The sequence below is a fragment of the Dermacentor silvarum genome, chromosome 1 (assembly GCF_013339745.2).
Source record: "Dermacentor silvarum isolate Dsil-2018 chromosome 1, BIME_Dsil_1.4, whole genome shotgun sequence".
Classification (NCBI taxonomy): domain Eukaryota; kingdom Metazoa; phylum Arthropoda; class Arachnida; order Ixodida; family Ixodidae; genus Dermacentor; species Dermacentor silvarum.
This window is the reverse complement of record NC_051154.1, coordinates 197034502-197058534: the sequence shown is the minus strand read 5'-3', so window position 1 is coordinate 197058534 and position 24033 is coordinate 197034502. Positions and strand designations below refer to the sequence as shown.

Below are 24033 nucleotides of genomic sequence, written 5' to 3'. Positions count from 1 at the left end.
GATACCAGTAACGCAGCCAAGATCTCTGCCAGGCGGGGGGGGGGGGGGGGGGGAAATTTTTGTGTGTGGGGGGGGGGGGGAAGCAAGCACTTTGCATAATATGCAATTTCCTTGCTTTAACCAGAGGAATCCAACAGCAAATAAAACGACTCATAATTATAATTATGACACCAAGGATGATGACGATGTTTATTTCTTCGGCGTTTTACTCAAAGTAATTCAAGAGTAAATGAATAAATACAAGACAGTGATAGTGTTTGTTAATCAGGAGGGGGAATTCGACCTCAAGCCAATTGTAATGACAATGTGAACAGAGCGCTGAAGGTACACATTGGATTGGTAGTGGGGAGGGGGGGGGGGTTACAACACCCGAACCCCCCCCCCCCCCCCTAATTTTTTTAGTTTGAGCACGTTCAGTGCTCAAACTAAAAAAATTTAACAGTAAAGTCGGGTTGGTGTGGGTAATACGCAAATTCTACCTTGAAGTTTCACATCACGGCAGCGTGCTGCGCTGACGTGAAGCCACACCTCAAGGCAAGTCTCTCCGCCATCCAAAGTTTCGTTCTCTCCTAGGGAATCCCACCTTCTCTCCACTCCTGTGTATTGAAGCTCCCGTCTCCCCTCTTTCATGGTCACCCATTCTCCTCCTCTTTCTGGCTCACCATTTTTGTGTTAGTAGTTAGCAAATCGCGCATGCGGTGCAAGCAAACTTGTACGTCACTCACTCCCACAGTGCTCCCCGAGTCCGCACAAAGCACTTGGCGATATGGCGGTGAGCCAAATCATCTGGATTTTCGGCTTGGTCGCGTTTGCATCATTGCCATTGCCCATGCGAGGTCTGCTCCATCTGTGCTGTCATCCTGTCATGCGATTTCTAGCTGTGATGTGATTCGATTCACATCGCATATCACGTGACTGATTCGTCTGCAATAATGTCCGGTGTGTGAATCCAGCTTCAACAGCATTGCCGAAGAATGGGGGAGTAGAGCCGCTGGCTGAAAATACGGCATGTACGAGTTGTCCATCTGCAAATGGAGACTGTTTTTGCAAAGATTTCAGTGTTGTATGCAGTTATTTTCACAGATATATATATTTTTTTTCTTTCCGGGCCATTGTAATCGGTGGTGCAGGTTATATGCGGAAAAATACGGTGTGTATGAGGCCCGATTATCACTGTTGGAGCCCGCTGATCTTCGTAATGTAGCTTGCATGGCATCTTTCGTGACTCTAGAATTGCCAAAGCGCTCTGAAGTTACCATTCAAAGATGCTATTAGAATGACCTGCTGGCCTTGCAGGGTTTAGCGATTTTTCACAAATTATGGCTCTTTGTGTGACATATGCCATTGATATACTCCGCGGAAAGGGCTTGTTGCTGAGCAGGTGATACATATACTAGTTGCAATCTGACTAGTAACCTAGCAAAACAGGACGTGTTGTATGTCATGTTTTATGTAATATTAAAAAATGATCTGGAAATCTCTCATAATAAAGTGCGTTAAAGTACATCAAGTTTGGCTAGACTGCAATACATATTAGCCTATCAGCCTTTGTCCTGTAACCGCAAATGATTTAGATGTGGAGAAGTCTTGAAAAAGTGGGATTGTAATTGCCAAGGGAAAAAGCATGTTTTCTCCCAAATATAAATTGCCTGCAAACTGAGAAAGTATGTCATCCAGCCTCTGAGATTCTTGGTGCTGCTAGGAAGCCCTTACTGTTAGGCACTATTGGAGGTCGTGCTCTGTTAATTCAGTGATGAGTCAGGAATTGGCAAAGGTAAGGCACCATGAAGCTGGAAACAGTTCTGACAAACGGTGTGGAAAGGGCTGTGTCAGGGCATCTCTTCGTCGTAAAGCCATAGAAAATGGCTCTTGAATTTTTTCTTTTTTTTTTTTTTTACATTTCAAATGCAGCGCAATATTCCTTTATTTATTAGTTGATTCCAGTTGATAAACCATAACCAGTGGTACATAGATCAAAAGGATCTGGTACTGTATTCCTAAAGTGGTGATGCTGCACCCTTATCTTAAAATTGTTTGCTTATTTGCGTGCTCTCTGTTCTTCAATTACTTTAGAACAGTTTTAGTCGCGGTTAGAAAGCTTCGTGCAAGTGGCAGTAAATTACTGCACAGTGAGATGCTGAGTGACATGCAAGAGTGGTCCTTTGCACCATTCTGCACCAAAATGCCATTATAGCAGAAAATTGCACCAAGCCTCCACCAAATATAGTCAAACCTCGACATAATGAAGTTTTACTTGCTGTGAAAAACTTTGAAATCACAGGTTTCATTGGTTAGTTTTAAAGTTTCACCAGTAAGATCTTCACAAATTCCTAGAGCATTCCTGGTGGATAGTACCTTGTTAATAAGCACTTGTTAATAAACAAATTGGAAGGAGGTCGGGTCATAATAGCGTAATTATGAGCACCAGCGTGTGCGGTGCACATCGCGCCGAGAGGAATGCATCAGCGTGGCTCACAGCGTCTGAGATTTACATGTGTTGCGTCACATGATGCCATAAATCTTGGACGCCATAGATGACCATGCTTAGTGCCCGCAGCCGGCGCCCACAAATTAAAAACAAAACTGTAAAAAGATACGGATACTCATTCTAAGAAAAAAAGACTTTCGCCAGAAAGACTGCGTGTTGATGGCGATAGCAAGAGACAACTACACACAGTAAAGTTCGTAGTTTTATCGGTGTCATGCGCGCTCATGCAAACATTAACAGATATCACTTGACCACGAACACTTGGTGTCACAACGGAAGTGAACGCTTTGCACCGTGTCGTGGAAACTTGATACATATTCAGCGACTGCAAACACGACGTGTGGGAACACAATGCGTATCAAGGCACCAACCATCTCGGCTTGGCTCAAGCTTTGCACTTGCCGCAGAGAGATTACCTCCAAGATATGGCGCATGGCCCTCGCATGGACACGTGCTAGGAGGAGAGGGACGATAGGCGCATGTTAAAAGTGAGACCATATCTGGTACATAGATGCACGTTGGACACTGCACCATAAGTGCTTGTTGCTGCATGAAACTAGACTTTTTCCTGCATAGAGACCTGTGCCATAAGGTAAAATTGCTGTTCCACCACTACATATGGGACGAGTTCCATATAAGTGTTCCTCAACAAGTGATTGGGTGGCAATATAGTGTCATTTGTGTGAAATCTTTGTTGCCACGAGTAAAACTTAACAATTGGTGAAATGCTTTACACAAACAGCCCCAGGTTGTGCTCAGTAAATCTATTTGTGTTATTCGTAGGTCACCAGTAGAAATTGCTTATTGCACGTCTTTCTATGCATAGGATACCTGGGGCAGAGCGAGAAGTACGTGAATTGAGACAACAGTTTGAACGAGGCAAGGGTGTACCCAATATGGTAAGTTTTGACCTCGTCACTGTCGTATTATGCACATTGACTTGGGTACAATATTCTTTTGAAGGTTTTGGTGAAGCATGCTGGTTGCTTCATTTTCATATTTCTTGTTACATTCTGCATTACTGACAGCTGCTTTTCTTTTCAGTCCAAGGCCGACATTCATGCTGTGTGTGGTGTCCTGAAAGATTTCCTGCGGTCGCTACGTGAAAGTCTCATCGTCAAGTCTCTTTGGAAGACATTCGTTGATGCAGCACGTAAGCCCAAGGCCTTTTAAGCGGCCCTTTGACTTAATTTCAGTACTAGAATACCATGCTATGTTCGGCTGAAAATTGTTCCAAAGCGCCCAACTATCCTGCCTCTCATAGCCATACTGTGGCTTTGCGACTGTCACGCGTACGTTAGCGCCTGGTACGTTCGCTTGAGCAGGCAGAATAAACACAATGTGCGACACAGTATTCATTGAATAGCTATAACACACGTTAAAATACCACACTTATTGCACACGGAATGCGTCCTCTCTGGCTATGTTTTACGATCACACTGCCGCTTTAACCAGCGTCTGTGGGGCTATCGTTTATGTGCTAGCGTCGGGGTGTATACAGTACCGGTTATGTCCGTCATGGATGTCGTCGCCACCCGGTCTGTGGTCTGTCGTCGAAACCCAGTCGTGGTCAGTGGCCACTGGTGACCGGCGTCACCGATGCCCTGGCTGATGTGACGAAGGCACAATCGCTCGAGGGCTGTCGCACTCCTGCAGAGCGGGACTCATATTGGCTGGCGCTCCTGGTGTGCACCGGCCCAGCTTAGTAGACGGGTCCCAGTGCAGCCAGCCTTCACGCGTCCACGTTCAGCAGCGCGAACGCTGACGTGTCCTGGCAGGTAGGTCTGGGCCAGCGGTAGTTCTGGAGGTGGCGGTCTGCTGCTCGCCGAGCCTGGTACTCGGGCGGGACGTCACTAGATTGCCAAGGTACTGGAGCAAGACCCAGAGTGGCGTTCTCCGGCTGTCTTCCCCCGGAACGTTGCGCCCCTGCCGCCACGTCCTTCCATGCGCACACCCCCGTCTCCAAGATGGCATTTCCAGGCTTGCTTGCTTGCTTGCTTGCCTTCGAGAGTGGCTCGTACCCACTATGGGGGATTGGCCAAGAATCCGGTGATTGAAGGAAAACAATTATCAGTCTAATAAGGATCACTTTTGAAAAATTTTTGAATGACTAAAGGAATTTATTCCCATAAAATTTCAGAATTTAACAAGGAAATCGTCCTGATTCAACTATATACCCCACAACAGCTGCACCAACATCCCTATGACAATGTCCGAGAGAAGAGGCACCAAAAGACAGAAACTCCCTTCACATCTTCCTTTTTCCAATAAAGATGATGATGAAGCCCCAATTAATGGCACAAACCCACTGTGGGGGATAGGCCACAAACGGGGTGGTATATTATTGAAAATTAAAGAATTAGTTAATAAATACATAATAAACAAAAAAAATCAATAATTGAAGATGAGATAAATTGATAATAAAAGAAGTAAAGTAATCTATAATAAGGTAGTCAGCCTTGCCTAGAGAGGAATAGTAATATGAATTTAGTAATAAAATACAGTTAAGGATAGACGTAATAATGTGTAAGCTAAATTTTGAATAATACTAATATTATAACTGAATTTGTGGTTTTACTTTTCGAATTTTCTAAATTTATAATTTATTGAAGGCAAAATAAATCAACCATGGAAAATGGGAAAATATTAATTAGGCAATCTTTTTGTGTCACAGAGGAAATTATGAATTGCTTGGCAAACGTTCCTGTGTCTATATCCTAATACTGTTGCTCCAAGTGAGAGTATAACAGAACTGCATAAAGGCAGTCCTAGATTTTGAAGTAGAATTTCCAGACATCGCTTTCGATAATTAGAAAATCGTCGACACGATGATAAAAAGGGATCGATGGATTCCGGCTCATTGCAGAGGTAGCATAAAGGGGATGCCGCCAGACCACATCTGTGCAAGCAAAAATTAAGTTGTGGAATACGGCCTTGTGAATGATATTTTGAATTGCCAGTTAGGACACCATTGTCGGTTCCAAGAATAATTTAGGTGTATAAAGTCTGTAGATTTTGCTAATGAAAGGCATTTTTTCTCTTCGGTCAAAGAAAACTGCCTATATCTGGCTGCTGTGAAAGAAGCTCGTGCTAAAGATTAGGCTATTTCCTCAAAATGAATGTCTCTGTGGCCGGGAACCCATACTAAATCAACTAACCTTAAGTGGGGCAGAGCTAGTGTATAAAACTTGTTCAAAGCTGTCGAATTTGTAGACCAGTTAAGCGTGCTGCATACAGAAAGGGAATCTGTTACAATAACTTTTGTAGCATGAATGGGTAAGTTAAAGCGATGTCCTCTTGTGTGCCTTCATTCGTATCGTCTTTCTCTTCCTCTTTCTTTACTTGCGCTTGTCACTCCTGACAGCGACATAAACCCTAGAACACTCAAACTTCAAAAGTTAGCAATGTAACAAACTGTTTTTATTTCACTGATCTTAGTTCCATTGAAAGCCGTGTTTTTTTTTGTTTTTTTTTTTCTGTGCTGAAGTAATGTTTTGACATGGTTTTGATTTTACAAAGTTTTCAGCCATTTTAAGCATGTGCTTACAGCTTGTATAGTTGGTAAATCTAGCATAATAATATAAAAATGTCGGTCAAGGCAAAAGCTTTTTGCAAGCGTGTGTCCGCAAAACGTTGGAGCAAGAAGAATGCTGTTGAAGTGCGCGTGCCGGGAGGCAGTATGCAGGAAACGCCACTGCGCCATTTGTTCCTTTGGTAAACAACTTGCTGAGGCTTCGGGGCGCGCTGCAGCTCAGATTGTTAGGAAAAACAAGAGAGCGGACAATTCCTTCAGCTCAAGGGGGATGGGGAGGGGTGCATGGGCCACAAAGTGATCAATGCGCTAGGGGCGGAGCAAGAGACGCACACCTATCTGCCCTCTCCCCATAGCACACTAGTCTCCTCCTCTACCCTTGCCATAGCTGCGCATGGCTGTCCAGCTGTCCATACGCATTCCACGCACCGTAACCTGGAGATAGTCTGCAGCAAGTGCAAAGGTTGAGCCGAGCCAAGATGGTTGGTGCCTTGATACACATTGTGTCCTCACGCGTCTAGTGTTTGCAGTTGTGTAATCCCACATTTCTGAAACACGGTGCAAAGCATTCACTTGCGTTGTGACACCAAGTGTTCGTGGTCAAGTGATATCTATTAATGTTTGCCTGAGCGCACATGACACCGATAAAACTACGAACTTTACTGTGTGTAGTTGTCTCTTTGCTATCGCTATCAATACTCTGTCTTTCTGGCAAAACAGGCTTTTTTTTTTTTTTTTAGAATGAATATCCATATCTTTTTGCACTTTTTTTTTTTTAATTTGTGGGTGCTGGCTGTGGGCACTAAGTGCAGTCATCTATGGTTTCCAAGACTTTTGGGCCGTTGAGCACGATGTCGCAAGATCGAATCCCGGCCACAGCGGCTGCATTTCGATGGGGGTGAAATGCAGAAAGCACCCGAGTAGTTAGATTTAAGTGCACGTTAAAGAACCCTAGGTGGTCCAAATTAATCAGATGGTGGTTTTGGCACGTAAAACCCCATATATTATTATTTCCAAGACTTAAGGTTCCACGCTGATGCATTCCTCTCAGCGTAATGTGCACCGCACGCACTGGCGTTCATAACCGTGCTATTATGGCCCGACCTCCTTGTGATTTGTTTATAAGTGCTTACTAACAATATACTATCCACCTGGAATGCTCTAGGAATTTGTGTAGTTTTTACTGCTGCAACGTTAAAACCTCAAATTAACTAAATTCACGATTTAACCAAGTTTTTCACTTCAATTACAACTTTATTATATCGAGGTTTGACTAGCGCAGCATTTGCTATGGGCACGACTGGGCTGGAGTGCGCACTCACGATCATGTGTTTCCAGTCTGGCTGTGCTACCTGGTGCGGACCTGCTTTGTCCTGTATGGATAGTAGCCAAATTCAGATTGCGCATTTTAAAGTGCTAGCTCAGTACAAAGATATCTCTGCCAAGACAAGGTGTCTATATTCACGGAAATCTTTCTGTGGCTATTAAGGGAAAGCTACGGGGGCGTGGCTGCAGCACATGTGTTACCGCGCTGAGTAGTCCGGCAGCGTTTGACAGTGCTTTGGTTGCTCGGAACAGATGCTGAATCGACGTAGCTTCCACGTACGACAGTTTCGCATTTGCCCAGCTGCAGAAGGGAAAAGCCCCAAAATAAGTAAACTTTTACCCTCAGTGGTGTGTTTTGTCTTATTTAAGTGTTGCTAAAAAGGTATTTGTTTTATTTTACCCAGCCTACACTAATGGGAATTAAAACTCGGGGACTCTTTTCAGAAGCACTCTCACTTGTGCGTGGTTTGCCACCGTAGCTTTCCCTTCATAGCCACAGAAAGTTGTCCACGAGTATAGCCAAAAGCTGCTAGGAGTGAACATGAGCTGGCGAATGTTCCTTGTAGGTGCTAACCACCAGTTATTGTGAGGCCCGGCAGGCATAGCGTATGGTGGTCTGGTCCTAGGCTAGCTTAGTGTTCAAAACTAATCGAACTTAGCGAGACTTGACTGCTACGACATCGATTAGCAGTGTGGCCAAAGTTTAATTCCTACATGGGCGGGTGTGGCTGAGCGTGAGCAGATGGTAGTAGGTTCATTCTGAAAGTATGCAATTCTTATCGAAATTTGAAATGCAGTTTTTCACTTACTTCAGTCTGTTTAGTTAACTGCATCAAATAAAATACACAGCAACGACAGAAAGAAGCACACTCATCTTAACACCCTTCTTGATTTCTTGATTGGTGTCAGCTGTTGGCCAATAGCAGCCGTCTATGGGAATCTTGCATAGGATGACATAATGAAAGTCACTGGCAGCTTCGAAACGGCTGAGGAGAAGGCGTCTGTTTGGAAATAGTAGGGTGTTTGAGAAAAGGTAACTTCTTGCTCTGCTTGTAGCTCCATGCGCCACGCACGAATGCAAAATTTGGCTGAAATGTTCACAGCAGCGTATTCTATCTGTGGAATGTATTGTACCACCAAGCTCAAGGAGTGCAGGGCCCTTTTAACTCTTGTTAGCATGAGAAAATAGTGATTTTTCAGGGGTTCAACAAAACAATAAGGAAAATTTCTAAAGGCAGCATTTGTGTTTCCACTTGGCTTTTTTTTTTTTTTTTTTTTCAACTACAAAATGACTTCTCGAATGTTCCAAAAATAGCGATTTCTGGGGGAACGGAATGCCTCATTGCTACAGCTAATGAATGATAAACCTCGCTCGGTCAGCAGCCAGACAACAGCCACAACGCGCTTCAGCATTTTCTTCCAATACATTATTTGGGACTGAGCATTCGTTTGGGATATAGAGTACACAGCTTTCACTGCGTGTGCAACATCAATAGTGGGCTATCTCCCCTTAATCTTTTCCTACCCTCCCCCTGTGCAGGGTAGCTAACCGGGCTCAGTCCTGGTTAACATCCCTTCATTTAATTTATCCTTCTTACTCTTGGGCGGCAGAGTGTTTTAAAAGATTTTTGTCAATTGTCTCGGCAGCAGTAGACGGCCACGCATGCGACAAATACCTTTCGGTAGTCAGCACTGTCTTCGTGTGCTCTTAAACTTTCCTCCACCCTTTTACAATCACAGAAATTGTTCCGGCTATTACTAAATGTTTTTTTAAAAGAATTCTTGTGGCAGAACATGGCCTTGACAGCGTTTAAAGTCTAATGTATAACCAAAATTTTCGACGGAGCCGTGGTGAGTGGCCCTTCAAAATTGTTGAGGGGCCTGGTTGTCGGGAGCTCGGGGCTGCAGCAGCCTTTGTTTTTGTGATTCACACTAATGTCCTAGCAGATGGTGGGCAATTTCAATTCTGAACTGGCAAAATATTAGTAGTAGTAGTACAGTATAGACCACTTATAATGTAACCGCTTATAGTACAGGACCGGATATAGTGCGGTCTTTTCAGACTACCATTAATTTTCCCATAGCACTCCATGTATACACGTATTGCTTATAGTGCAGCTGCGGGAAACGAAATACCGGTTACAGTGCGGCTGCCTGGGAGTACGGAAGTCAGCGGAGACGGCGAACGTTCCCCTCAAACGGGCGCCCCAAGGACTGCTCGAAGAAGAGAGACGAAGTGGAGGAGAAGGGCACGTGGTGCGAACGAACAGCCAGTGAGGCTGAAACCAGAATTTTGAGTGCGAGTTGTGAAATGTCACGGCGCGCATAGCGAGCGAGGGCCACGAAACTGCCAGCGCCGGCCAATGCTCGCTTCACAATAACGGCAGTAAACGAAACTTCAGGGAGCGAGCGGCGGCGGCATGGCACTACAACGGCACAGCGAAGGGCGCGGTGCACGCGGATTTCGCCTCGGCAACTCCGCCGCTTCGGTGGCTCCCGTCGCCCTCCCTCGTAGCTCCCTCACTTTCGACTGTCGCCGTGCGCGCCCACCGACGTGCAGGCGCCGCCGCTCCAGACGGCCCGGCGGCAGCTCCCGCGTTCTCAGCCGTTTTCAGCCGTTATCGGGAAGCGGGCATTTGCCGGCGTGAGCAGGTTCGTTGGCCGTCCTGGGACAGCGCCGCTGCTTCACTCTGCGCCGTAGCCGCAACGTGCAAGGTCAACACGTGACCAGAAAGTGGAGGAAACATAAAGGAGAAAGAAGGGTTCACTGCCATTTCCTACGCGTGGCTACGGTAGCGTGGCTCGGACGTCGGCACGTACCCGCATGTTCTGGCGCAACGCAGAATCGGCGACCTTGCCATTTGAGAGAGTGAAATTTCAGGCCTTTCCTTTTTTTTTTCTTTTTTTTTTTTTTCCGCGCGCGACATTGAGGGGTCTCTCCTAAGCTTTTACTCTATGGCAGTGCCAGAGCAATGCCGGTCGGAGGCGCCACCGCGTGATTTGGTTCGAATTAACGAGATTCGACTGTAAATTGAATGCAAACGTTCTAGCCGCATTCCTCGACTGTCGCATACGCGAGGCGGCTCGGTGCACATGTTTCGCATATGTGCGGGCCTTAAAAATTGTTGCTTTGGTTATAGTGCGGTACCACTTATAGTGCGGATATTCGCGACTCCGGCGACTTACGTCATAAGCGGTCTACACTGTAGTAGTAGCAGTAGTAGGAGGAGTTCCTGTGTTAAGGACAAAGGAGGAAGGAAATGAAGGACGGTGGGCATCCAATTGTCTCACTTCCCATTAGTCACTTGCAGTCCTCTGAAACTCCAGCTCTTCTAAACGATGTGAAAATTCCCAGTTCTGCATGTTGGATGTGCAGCAGACCTTTTGAACTGTGCTTGAGAATAATGAAAGTGCTCATAGCCGAAACCTAAACTTGCCAGCGGATGGCTGCTGAATTTTTCTTCCTATTATAGCCCTTAAATCTGATGATGCAATATCATTCTCTGGCTTACTGCTCGTGCTCTGACTACTAAAATTCAATGTTGATGTACTGTAATCACAAGGCACACTGCATGTATGTGTGCGAGGACGTGCCATGTTTTATTTTTTCGCTGAAAGTGGTGGACGGGCAAAGGCCACACGTATTTTCACCACAGTGCACATGCCTCAGTTCACCAAAACTTGTCATAATCACTTTTGCCACAGAAACAAAACTGAAACAAACTGATTCTGAAAGCCCTTTTCCGGGGCTGCCGATTGGATGACGTTATGTATCTGAGAAACAGTTTCACTTTGCTGTACTTGGCAATTTCTTTAATCATCGGGTGTTAAATTTGGTAGGCGTGGTAATGAGAATTGCAAAGCTGCTGTGACCCGTCACTTGCACACCAGTGGCTTTCTTTTTCACATGTGCTCGCAAACCCTGTACTCTTGACATTGTGGCAATAAACTTATGTAAAAAAAAAGTTAGTTAAAGGGGCACTAAAGGGAAAAATTATTTCTTCTGTATCAGTAGATTACCCTTCCACAATACTGAAAACACCCCTCTTATCGCAGGAAGCCGCTTCGTAAGCCAGAAAGAAATGAAAAACACAGAAGGCGAGTGGCGACGCCACTTTGAAGTTCCCGTACCAGCTCACCGTGACGCCATGGATTTTGACCGCGTCTTCTAGGTCTCTGTTAATTCTTTAGCGGTAAAGATTGACTACATTGTGTTCTAAAGGAGCCAAAGACTGAACATGGCAAGTTTTGAACGTTTACTGAGCCAACGTGGCCCAAATAGGAAATATTACTTTAGAAGTCGTGACATCGCACTGAAGTGCTGATGTTGAGGCTTCCGCGCGAAATTCAAATAAATTAACTTTGAGCTTCATTTTCTCTTTTAATAATTGACGTATTCCAGTGTGATTAATGCCAGCAGAGTTTTCGAAGCGTACTCTATCAGTCTAAATTTATTTATTGTTTTGCTTTAGTGTCCCTTTAAGTAATCACTACTGATTACATGATAATGGTACAGGATCAAATCCCAGCCATGGCAGCCACATTTAGGTGGAAGTTAAATGCAAAAACGCCCTTGTGCCGTGCATTGGGGCCACGTTAAAGATCTTCTGGTGGTCAAAATTAAATCCGGAGTCCCCCACTACGGTGTGCCTCATAACCAAGTCGTGGTTCTGGCATATAAAACCCCGGAATTCAATTCATTATAATGGTAAGAATATTTTTATTAAGGGATGGCCTGAAGGCCTATTAAAAAGAAAAAGTACTGTGGGCTTCTTGAAGACGTTCATACTGGCAAAATACAGTTGGTTTCATTCGTCCAGAAGGCTTCGCCTCTTTTACTTGTTTCGTGTTAGCTAAAACACTCGGTATAGGCTAACTGCTCATTCTGTGGTTCTGGGTGTAGTTGTCTGGTTATCTTTATTTAGCAACAGAAGAGTGAGCAAACCCCTGGCTTGTGCAGGTACTGTTTCTCAGGACGGAGAGGTTTGTGGTTTGGTCACAGTTGCTCAACACTTATTGTGCACTATTATGTGGATGCTGATGCACTTTGCCGGGTGGTGCAGAGCTGGATGATGGCGACCGCATGTGGGCCACGTGGCAGGCAGTGATGCAGCTGCCGCAGCCAAACAGAGACACACTGGCTGCACTGGTGCTGCACCTGCAGAATGTGGCCTGCCATCCTGAGACCAAAATGCCTATCAGCAACTTGGCACGTGTCTTTGGACCAACTATCGTGGGGTTTTCTGCCAATGACATGACAGCAGTACCTCACTTGCTGGCAGAAACTGAGCAGCAGGCACAGGTAAATAGGCTTATTAAAATATTTTGAGTACCAAGAGAAATGCTTTTTCTTTTTTTCCCCCCTTTTCTGTGCCCACTCTGCGCCAAAAGGGTTGCTTGGGCTTTCAAAAACAGAACTATGCACTCAAGCACTGTTTTACTGCACCATCTGAAGTGGCATTGCATGCACGAACGGCTGCTTTAGCTCCGCGGTGGGTCGATTCAAGGGATCGTACTGCTGTTTCTTCCATGAGTTGCTGTCTATATTCAATACCTTCTACCGCGACGCATGCTGGTCGTCGCGTGCCAGTTGCTTAGGCAATTAGACAATGCCGCTTTTCAGACTGCAGCGAGCGATCACACTGGCACCAAGCCAGACCCCACACTCCTGTATGACCAATGTAAAATGGTGACCAAAGTTTCGGACTCTGTATGGTGTCTCGCTTGCTTTTTCGAACATAACGCGCACATTGGCGCAGGTAAGCAGCCGTGAACAATTTTTCACTATTCAATTTGTTGCCCTCACTTTTCTTGGCGTGGCGATTTCACGGCGTAAGAATGGCCACTACCAAAATTATGGTCAATCGACTCGGCACCAAACGGCAGCTTTCACTACTGTATACTGATGAAGTGCCGCTGGTTAAGCCTTGCTGTATTGTACAGAGGTGACAAAAATTCGCTGCCAGCTGATGCGGTGGTGGTCAGGTTGGGATGGCCTCCAATATGTTCGGACCACAACCGCTTCGGTGATTGGGCGTGAAATCACGGGCTAGACTGCCGGAAGCTGAGATTCGGTCTGTGGGTGACATGCCGGTGACTACGGTGAACGCTTTCGCGAAGTTTGTTTTTGCACTTATACTGGATGGAATAACGAAAGCTCGCATGTAGGCAGAAAGCTCCAAACTGAGTTCACTGATCACAGCCTTATCTGACAGTGTTACATGTGCACAGTCAAAGGTCACGCCTGCACTTCGCGATGGTGCGCAACGAGTGAAAGTGAACCGCTAAGCCAGTGTCGACCATCTCACTATTTCAAGAAGATGGTTATCAGCAGTTAGCAGTTATCAGGTTATCAACCTTTTTCACAAACATGCTCCATCTTAAAGGATATAATTTATAGAAGCAAGAAGGGAAGGGTGGTTGTAATTTTTAGCATTTGGATTGAATTTATGAACCAGTGACCTCTTACTGCTTTCACATGCATTGCCCACTGTAATAGCCCCATATAATGTAGTTTGCAATCGCTCTTTCATAAACCTGCTCCGAAAGTCTATTTTACTGCTCTGAAATGGGATGGGCCAGTAGCATCACTGTTATCCTGATCTCTTACAACTATTATGGTGCGGGATTTTTACAACAAAGCAACCTGTATGACAAATTTTGCAAGTCCTAAGCACTTTGTTATAAGAGCATTTGGCTGTATTTTTGTATTATGCAGACTTTTGAGAATTTAATCTCCGTCTCTTGTTTTCAGGTGATGGAAGCACTCATGAGTGTGCCTGCAGACTATTGGGCACAACTGTTGGATGTGGATAGTGACGAGGATCTTGGCACCCCTGAGACAAGAACTAGTAAGTTCTATTGTGACCAGTTCAAGCTTTCTCTTTCATTACTAGAATATTGAAGACCAAACACCGAGTAAATTTTTCTTTACACTATACCATGCTCTAGTGTGCTCTAAGCTAGAGTAATGTTCTGTTGTTCGCAACTGCCCGCGTTAGTACCTCTCTGCCTTGATAGAATACATTCAAAGGAAATTCATCAGGATATATTACAATTGGTACCTACACCGACATTTCAATTTCAGGTATGAGAGGATTGTAGAGCTCATTGGTATTGGTTTGCCATCACAGAGGTTACTTTTCCTTGACATGCGCTCTCTGCGCAAGCTAGTGCATGGGGCCATAGGCTCCTATTCACTGCTAAGCACAATCAATTTTCATCTTCGTACCCACTGTCGCAAGTCTTCCCTGTTTTATCCATCCCACACCCTCCTCAAGAGCCCATTGAACCACTGGTAAATCATGTACAGCCTCCCTGACATGGGCAATGTAGATGCCTATATTCATGCCACTTAAACTCTTCTCTGAGGATGTTATAAACAGTGTGGCTCATCCCTGTATTGAGTTACACGGCTTAGCTCTGTGTTGAGCCCATATGCAACCTCTCTTTCTTCTACCATTCTTTTCCCCATCCTTTCATTACTACTGTTTTGTTTATGTATGTGTAGATGTGTATACATATAGTTTGTGTATTGGTCCTTCGTCATGCATTGTTTTGCTCCATGCATTGTGTTAATTATGCTTTTTTGTGTGTTTACACAAACTATGCCGAGTTCTGTGTTGTATAAATGTGTATATGCAGTTTGTGTATTGGGCCTGTGCCATGCATGCACTTCTTTTTTTGCTCCATGCATTGTGTTTATGCTTTTTTGTATGTATGCTTTTTTTGTGTGTTTGTGTTTTCTGTCTGTTTTTTATGCGTTTTTGCTGCTACATACACCGTTCAATTTGTACTGTAGTGCACCACTCTAAAGACGGCAAGTGGTCTGTGGTCACATACCGTATTTACTTGATTGTAAGACCGCCAGCAAAAGCGAGACAAACGAGTTTTTAGGGGCGCTACAACGTGGTGAGTACGAGTGGCTGGCGGCAGAAGAGCCTCCCTGACGTCTGTGTGTGGTTGGGTGATTTCGGCATGGGCAGCTGTTCCACAAGACGCCGTGGTGCGGTCATTTGCGCAATGTGGAATTTTGCTGGATGATGACGTGCTGTGGGACCATACAGCGAGGACAATGGTAGCACTAGGGAGGATGATGGCACAAGTGAAGAGGTGTAGTCCAGTGACCATGCCAGCTACTAATAAATTTTCGTTATGGAATGCACCCACGGTATGCCCCCCCCTTTTTTTCCCCCCCTACATGATGGGGGGGGGGGGGGGTAGACTTACATTTGAGTCGACTTACAATCGCGTAAATACGGTATTTAATGAAATTAAGTTGGAGACACTAAAGGAAAATATTAAGTTGAGTTAGGTCGATAGCTCATTCGTCGGAGTCTATAATCGTTTTACATTTGCCAGTACAGTTAAACCTCTGTGTAGCAAATTATTGAGTATAATGGAGTAAACATAAAATCAGGTTGGTCATGGTTTATTTCATTTAAGTATTTTCCTGCTATAACAAAATCAAAAGTGCGGGATCCGACATGGTATTAATTATAGCAAAGCAAATTTTTCGTTGCGCATCCCTTAAAACATTGGCCTTAAGGACACAGTGCGGCACCACCAGCGCCTGAATGATGTGTAAAGTTGGATCACGTGCTACAGCATCTGCTTCATTGCCATCGTGTGCTTTGTTTTTTACAGTAATGCCACGGAATTTCAGTTGGTTGAGTAATTTTTCACTACTGCGCTTGTTCTTTCTTTTGATTTTAAGGTTTTATACACTATGAGAATATCTGGTGTTTCTCCTATGCCACTTTGAACCAGATTTTGCTCTATGTACCATTACAAAAATGGAAAGCATGGTAGCTTCTGCAGAAGTTCAACGGTCGGTTAATCCTGGTAGCAAATTTTAAAGCATGTATACACTTGAATGAAATTTGCAACTTCCATTCACAAATGTGAAGCAGTCGGACGTATGCGGCGAGATTTGCATGAATAATATAGCCAGTCATGCGCATGGCACATTGACATATCATAAATTTGCAGCCTTTAGTTGGTTTCAAAATGTGAAGGGATCTGGTTGTAAATGTTCCGAGATTTATTGGTACATGTTTTTTTACTTGCTTGTGAGCAGCATGCACCCATGGCTGTACAGTTGACTTCCATTAATTTGACTCCAATTAATGCGATTTTTGGATTAATTTGATCCCTACCAAAGACTCTGGCCGGCGCCCCATACATTTATGTGGGCCCAAATTTTCGGTATTTCAATCCTGCCATTGGCACACGACGCCCCCCCCCCCCCCCTTTTTTTTTTTTTTTTTTTTTGTAATCACTTTATCACTTTTGAAAGTGGTGTCACATGTGATGTATAGCAAGTGAAATGTACAGCCTCCCCCATATTTAGCTATATCGCGTGAGTGCCATCACGCGTCATTTTAGCCCCTTTAAGCGGCGATAATCAGCAAGACCGGCAGAAGTACTCCCAAGTGCACTAAGCACTCTCCGGTGCAAGAGTCGTCTAATGTGATGATCCCTTCAGGACGACGTACGAACATATTATAGTGTTCTCACGAGATATAGCTTAAAATGCGGGAGGTTGTACACCTATGGTTCACATATGACGAGAGCCATCTGTACGAATTCCAAACGAAGCCTTAGGTGGCTTGAGGGGAAGCACAGTTCGTGTTCTGCCTTGCGTTTTCCCCCAACTGCCCAAGCAGTTTGTGCAAAATATTTTTCTTTTCATTGATTATGCTTATTCTGTGTTTTACAAATCTAATAGGAAATAATTATTTTCTTTTTCCCTGGATAATTATAGAAGCCGTCATTAGGGTTAACGGTAGGCTTGTGCAAATAGTGCTTTTTTGGTTCGAAGCGAATAGTAATTATTCTCGAATAATTTCGAAGCAAATACTTCGAATAGTAGCAAGTAAAGAAAAAAAAAACGGCAGAGGGCTAAGGTCTGGGATTTATTCAAGGAAAGTAAACAACTTGATTATTTACGAAAATCTACAAATTTTCATGCAAAAACACTAGCTGTTCCACATGCTGTGATTTGAGGTGCTCCCTTCTGCAGCTTACAACGGCTCCTGCAGTGGAAAAAAGCCTTTTTCTTGTCTGGGTGGCTGGTATCAAAAGATACCTACCGGCAGCTGCAACTAGGGTTGGGTAAAAGTGGCTGCCCTTGCTTTTCCACCACACAAGGGGGTCTTCGGACCGGGTAAGGAAGGCCTTCAAGTACCCAGCAACCTCATCCGAGATTGTACGGCTTGACTGATGATGTGCACGGGAACTGAAGTGTGTAAAAGCATTCCACACTGAGTCCCCTGATGGGTCTGCAGAGCAGGTGCTGTTCTCACCTGTTGCTGTACCATGTTGATCAACTGGCACAATCTCTTCTGCTGCCGTTGTGAGTAGAGTGAATGCCCATTGCTTTGCAGGTCGTTCAGCATAACAAACATCTTTGTATCTGGGATCGACCAACATTGCCAATGCAGGAAGGCATCACATCTTGATATCAGGGAACCTCGTCTTGATGCTACGCTAAAGGCTTGAGGCAAGCAATGCTGCCTCACCACCTTCGGAAACATGTTCAGCTAGAACCACCTCGGTACACTGCAACAGGGGACTGACTTGTGACAGCGTGGGATATCTGTCCCCAGACAGTTCAGTTGTGGGATGGTCAAGTGGCTTCAAGACTTGCACTGCTGCATTCATAAGTTTCCACTCACTTGCGTTCAAGTTTGTAACTGCGTCAGATTCTGAAAGTTCTACAGTGATGACCGTGTGGAGCTTCACGAGCCTGGCCATCATGGCATGCTCACTGTTCATCTCGTCGGGACGTCTTGTATAACATCGAGAGGGTCCAGCTGCATGTTTCTCTGAATTTCCTGAAGCCGTCCTCGGGCCTTGGCACTCCGTTTGTATCTAGCCACAATCGCTCTGGCTTTAGCACAGAGCTGCAAAAACCCTGACACTTCTCTTTTGGCATCACTGACACACAACTGAAGTGTGTATCCAAAACACTGCACACCCTTCCAGGATGACCGCGCTACTGCAGAAGTTCCTTCCATTATCTGTAGCAACGAAGATCGGCACAGTATTGTGGGCTTAAAGTTCCCACTCCTCTATGACACCTGCGATAAATAGCTCCAGGTTTGCTGCAGTGTGAGAGTCTGTCATCTCCGTGCAAGCCAATGCATGCACGTGTTGCACGAAGTCACTGTGCATGACGTGACAACTTACACAAACGTAGCTGTCATTTGCCCGCGATGTCCAACCATCAGTTGTGATTGAAAGCGACTCCACTCCGCTTGCAAAAATGTCTCCAAGCTTCTTTTTCACCTTCTCTTTGCTTGATGCGTAGAGGTCTGGAATAATGGCTCTTGAGAACGTTGTCCGAGACGGCACGGCATAATACGACATAGCTAACTTCATCATGTCGAGGAAACCCGGTTCTTCGACAATGTTGTAGTGGTGCATACCACGAGCTACGAAGTGAGCTATCATTTTTGTCATCTGTTGGGCTTTTGGGGCTGACGCTTTCATTTTCGGCTTGAAACTGTCGGCTATGGATGGCTGTTGACCACTTGCCTTGCTTGCCCCCTTGAGCTTGGATGACCTCTCGCGTGCGTCCCGCTTCTCTTGGTAGTCCTTGTGCAAGTCCGGGTGTCTCCTTAAATGCGTTTTTACTTTTTAGGGTTGTTGTCGTACTTGTCGGGGTCTTCAAGACTGCCTTGCATTTAAGACATCGAGCTTCGGTTCCCGGTGGAATCTTTACAAAAAAGTTCCAAATCTGATTGCTGGCCGCATGCAAGTCCCCCATGGTGCTCTCTGGAGTGGTCCAAGGCGGCTGGGATTGATCAAATGCCGCCGCAGCAGAGACAGTCGCCCACTAAACGCAATCGACCACACCACCACGCCAACGAGATTCGTTTTTGTATGCCTTTGTTCTGAGTATAGTTCTGTTTTCCTGGCTTTGTTTGGATTGGATTGGAAAAAGTATTACTGAATCCAAAACCGAAACTTCCGAAAACGCCTTCTCCCTGCCGCGTGTGGCTATTCATTCGAGCCGAATACTTCGAAATTTCCAAATAACAAAATTCGAATCGAAGCGAATATCGAATAGCGCATTATTCGTTCAACTATTTGAAAATATCAAATATTCGCACAAGCCTAGTTAACAGTCCTGGTATGACAGTGAAGTATTTGTATGCTAATCACTTTCTTTTTGTGTTATCTTTTCTGTGCTGGTTTTGCTCTTAAAATTTAAGTTTGCTATTGCTGCAGGAGAGCCATGGTAACAGCATTGTCAGTGTGGCAGTTTTTCAAATCGGTTTGTTATTAGTGTATGACAGTTTACTGCTCACTAAGAAGCATTTAGGACACTTTAACACGTAACTAATATTAAGACTCCAATTATTAATTCTAGTCTGCATTCAAGTTCATGTTTTGTTTCTGCAGTTGTCAGTGTCCTTTCTGCGATTTTCAAAAAGTTATATAATTCAGATATTATATATTTGGTTCTTAATTTGTTTTTCTTCGGCTGTCTGCTAAAAAAATTTGCACCAAAACGCTGTAGGCGTTTCTAACCTCTGCGAAATGTGCAGGGCAGTTACACAATTTAAACTCTTCCTACTGCTGATGATGGCTCGTTGCAGGCTTGCAAGACATAGCAGGTGCATGCAAGTACGTTAGTAATTATGCTTATGTTTGTCTGCATGCATGTTTATGCAAATATGCTTGCTATTTCCAAATTCTAATGAGGTTTCAAATTTGGGCTTGTTCTACAATTTTCAAATGTTGCACCAAGCTTTACCAAAAATAAGTTATTTTCACGAAAAGGTTTTAAAAAAGTTGAAAGGTGAGGTGGCCCAACATTGCAAAAAAACTGCATCAAAACTTTCATTGTCACATCTTGGTTCGTCCAGTATGTCATTATATTAGGGCAAAAATAGGAAACATTCAGGGCGTGGACAAATAGATAACTGAGGTGTTCCACATAATCACAATGATAATGCTAGGGTCCTGTCAGTTCCTCAGTGATGCTAAATGGGAATGGATGTATTTATTTGTACTGCAAACAAGACCCGCAGTTTCACTCCTACCTTTGGAACTCTTCTGATGGTGAAAGGATACCAGAGGGGTACTTGCTTTGAACAAAATCGGCAACAGCAAGGTGGCTGAAAAAGGTGCTGTGATTACGAATGCTATAATGTGTTGTTTGTCAGTCTATCCTGTTCCAAGTTTGCTACTGTTTCTGTAAAGTCTGTTCTGAAGGTCAGTCATCATTAATAATGTGTGTATACCGTATTTACTCACATAATGAATGCACATTTTTTTCCCGAAAAGTATGCTCAAAGTTAGGAGGTGCATCCATTATGCAGGGTAAAATTTTGAGCAATTTTTTTTCCACGGCCACCTCTAAAAAAGTCGCAGTCTTGCTCAAAAGGCAAACCATAGATTGCAATAGCAAATGCGTAGGCAACTATACAAAGTGAGGATAGTAGTGTTATAAACTTGCAAACATTCGATAACTATGTAAATTAACAAGCATAGTGTCAACGCGCACAGGCGAACATACACATCACACTTGATGACTGCGGACACTCGTCAAAACGCTGGCGTAAGCAAGCACGGCAGCAACAGCTAGCGAAGTGACCTGCATGCTGTGTATCGCTTCAACGCAAACTGAGCGGCGAGAACGGAGCACGCACAAAGGTATAAGCCGCCGTCGCACCTAGACTCAGCCCCCGACCCAGATGGCTTTCAAGATAGGGCCACACAATGCACAGTTGCTGCGCCAGCCCCCATCCTCCCCTATCCCCGGCACCATGCGCGTGACGGAATATGGCGAGTTTCCTTCCCGCTTTCCTCCCTCGAACGCGGGAGATAGAGCCGCGATCGTCAGCACTGACAGCAAAAATGCGCCTGGAGTGTCCATATGATTACTATCGCAATGAAAGTAGAAGACACACGGTACGATGCGGCGTCCGATGCCATCGTACCCGCCAGACGCCATATGCTATCGTACCCGCCGGACGCCATATCGGATGCCAAATCACACTGTGTCTCTCTTATTCATGGCAGCAAGTTTAGGGTACGTTATTACGTGGGGGGGATCCTAATTTTGACCACTAAAGTTTGGGGTGCGTTCATTATGCAAGTGTGTTCATTACGCAAGTAAGTATGGTATATCCCATAAAAATGTGTGCTCAGAGCAAAATGTGTTTATGCATTCATTTCTGAACATCACATATCACTGTAAACTGGTTCACAGTGGTACAGGCAAAACGAGTGGACATGAAATGCTGGATTGAGGGTTTAATAGGAGGGCAAAATTTAAGTTGGTAAGGTGCCAATTGTAGCATGTTCTTCCTTTCTTTCCTTTCTTTCTGTTTTAGCACCAGGAAGCACATTGCTGGGTCCAATCTATGGTTCTGTTGGTAAAAAAAACTCTCGATTGACACCAAAAAGGTAAATATTTTCTGCCTGTATTGTGTTTAAAAGTTAACTTGGCATTTTGGCTTCAAGATTATTCAACATCCCAGCTGTTTGCAGCCAGCATGTTTTAAATTCTGCTTTACATACCTGTTATACTAAACTACTTAAAAAATAATACCGTACTTCATTGTAGCTATTTAGCTTCTCAGTTACACAAGTACAACCTTAGTCCATGAAGTTCCATGATTTATTTTCTTCTGCAGTAGTGATTTCCCAAAACATATGCTGATATGTGTGTGTACAACCATCTTTGTGTTTGAAACATCTCCTTGGTGCATTCTAGTGTGAGCAACTGTGAATACAGATGTGAGCTTCTTCGTGGCGCTTACAGCAGCAAGACAGTATCGCTGGTCTCGGTGTTCAAGTGGCATAAGCGGCTATTGGGGAAAACATTGGTGGAACATGACACAAGGCAGGGGCGTCCTTTCTTATGAAATGAAGACAATGTGGCTCAAACCAAGGAAATCGTACAAGACAGCACCGTTAGCCTACATGCTATCGGAGGCTCTTGAAATCAGTAAGGCAATATGCCAGCAAATCTCGTGTGAGAACTTGGGGAAATAAAATCTGTATGCCAGGCTAGTGCCACGCTCCCTCATAGAGGACCAGATCAAAGAAAATGCGGACATACGTTTCTACAGATTTGCTCTTGGATGTGTACATCGTTGCTGAAGACAAAACATGGCCATTTAAGGTGCCATGACAAAGGAGCTGACAGCTTTGACAAAAGAAGCTGCACAAACGATTTAGATGAACACTGTTTTTTCACTCGGTCTTGGAATTTTATAAAGAAAGGTTGTACTTGGTGAAATAAAACAAGACACCGACCACAAAAGATTCAGTGAAGTTAATGTTTCGGCTCACACATGGGAGCCTTGTTGACAAATGAGACAAAAAGCAATAAAACGCTCTTAAAGGGACACTAAAGGCAAATACTAAGTCAAGCTAAAGTGATGTATTAGTGCTCGAGTATCTCTAAAGCGTCAATATTATCGCGAGCAGAGCCTTAGTAATAGAGAAATTAAGGTAAATGCAGAACACGATTAGAGACTCCCCCGGGACATTCAAGTACTCGCCCGATGACGAAGGCACTCATTTAAATTCTGTCGCTAGTACTGAACCACTCGTTATAAAAACATTGTACTGTATAAGAAGAAAGAAAATACTGCTTCACCCGTTCTATTACTTTTACAAAAAAGAACTGACATTACACCGTTGACAACGCGGGCGCTCAAAAGGTTTCGTGTTCGCTCGACTCTGCGCCGCCCGCACTTTCGCGTTTCAGTTTTTCTGTTATCGTGTAGTGTTGCGCTTGTTTTTCTGGCTCGCGAACCTCGTACTAACTGCAAGTAGCAGAGAATTCCACTTCCATGCAACGTCGTGGAATGCGCGAACGGTCTACGCCACTTTACCAAAATCAGCTGCAGCGGCGCACTGTACCGCCATCTGTTGGGCGCTGTTTCACTCACCCACGGCAGCAAAGGGCGGTAATGACGTATGCAACTGTCACCACTCCTCGGTTTGCGTGGCGGATGATTTGAATTGCAATAAAGGTATTTGGACCCTTCAGATCCAATTTTCTCGTAAACTAAGTCTTTTCTTTGCATGAGACAAGCGTTTCGAGGTTTCTGGAAAGGTATTCATACAGTCCACGTCGACTTAGTATTTGCCTTTAGTGTCCCTTTAAGTAAGCCGTATGATGTGTCCGACACTCCTGGTGTTCACAGGTGGCAAATTTTCATCATTTCGATCAAAAGTGTCCATCATAGTTTGAATATGAAGCGAGTCTAGATAAAGACTCGTGTTTCGATTCTTTTCTTTGGCCATCACACTTGCCTGATCCCACTTAATGGCATGCCCTGACGAAACACAATGTTCAGAAAGCTTGCTTGCTCGAAGACATGTGTTGCTTGACATTCTTTTGGTGCTGCTTGAGGCACCTCTCGAAGTTCCTGCTTTCGTCGACGTAAACAGACGAACAGTCCGTGCATGGAATGGCATACACTACACCCAGACACTGTACGATAAATTTACATTGAATAATGTGCACTGCTGGCTGGTTGACAGACACCAGATACTATAAGGCAGTTGTTAAGGACACCAAGAAAAACTTCGAGAAACTCAAAATGAGTTTAAACTAATAAAGTATTTCAAAACTATATTTCAGAATATTGTAGTAATAGGTAGACAGTACTATAAGAGAAAATGAAGGTCAAAGTTCAATGTATATGCATAC

The 24033-nt window shown here is 44.4% G+C and overlaps 1 protein-coding gene across 1 annotated transcript in view; it reads left to right on the top strand.

The window, feature by feature from the left end:
- LOC119436616 (rac GTPase-activating protein 1-like) overlaps nt 1-24033 on the top strand; it is a 56709-nt gene that overhangs the window by 14811 nt on the left and 17865 nt on the right. The window contains exons 10-14 of the mRNA XM_037703530.2: nt 3315-3387; nt 3533-3641; nt 12410-12648; nt 14101-14197; nt 21698-21770. Of these exons, the coding sequence (XP_037559458.1) occupies nt 3315-3387; nt 3533-3641; nt 12410-12648; nt 14101-14197; nt 21698-21770 (591 nt within the window). The remainder of the gene's footprint in view (nt 1-3314; nt 3388-3532; nt 3642-12409; nt 12649-14100; nt 14198-21697; nt 21771-24033) is intronic.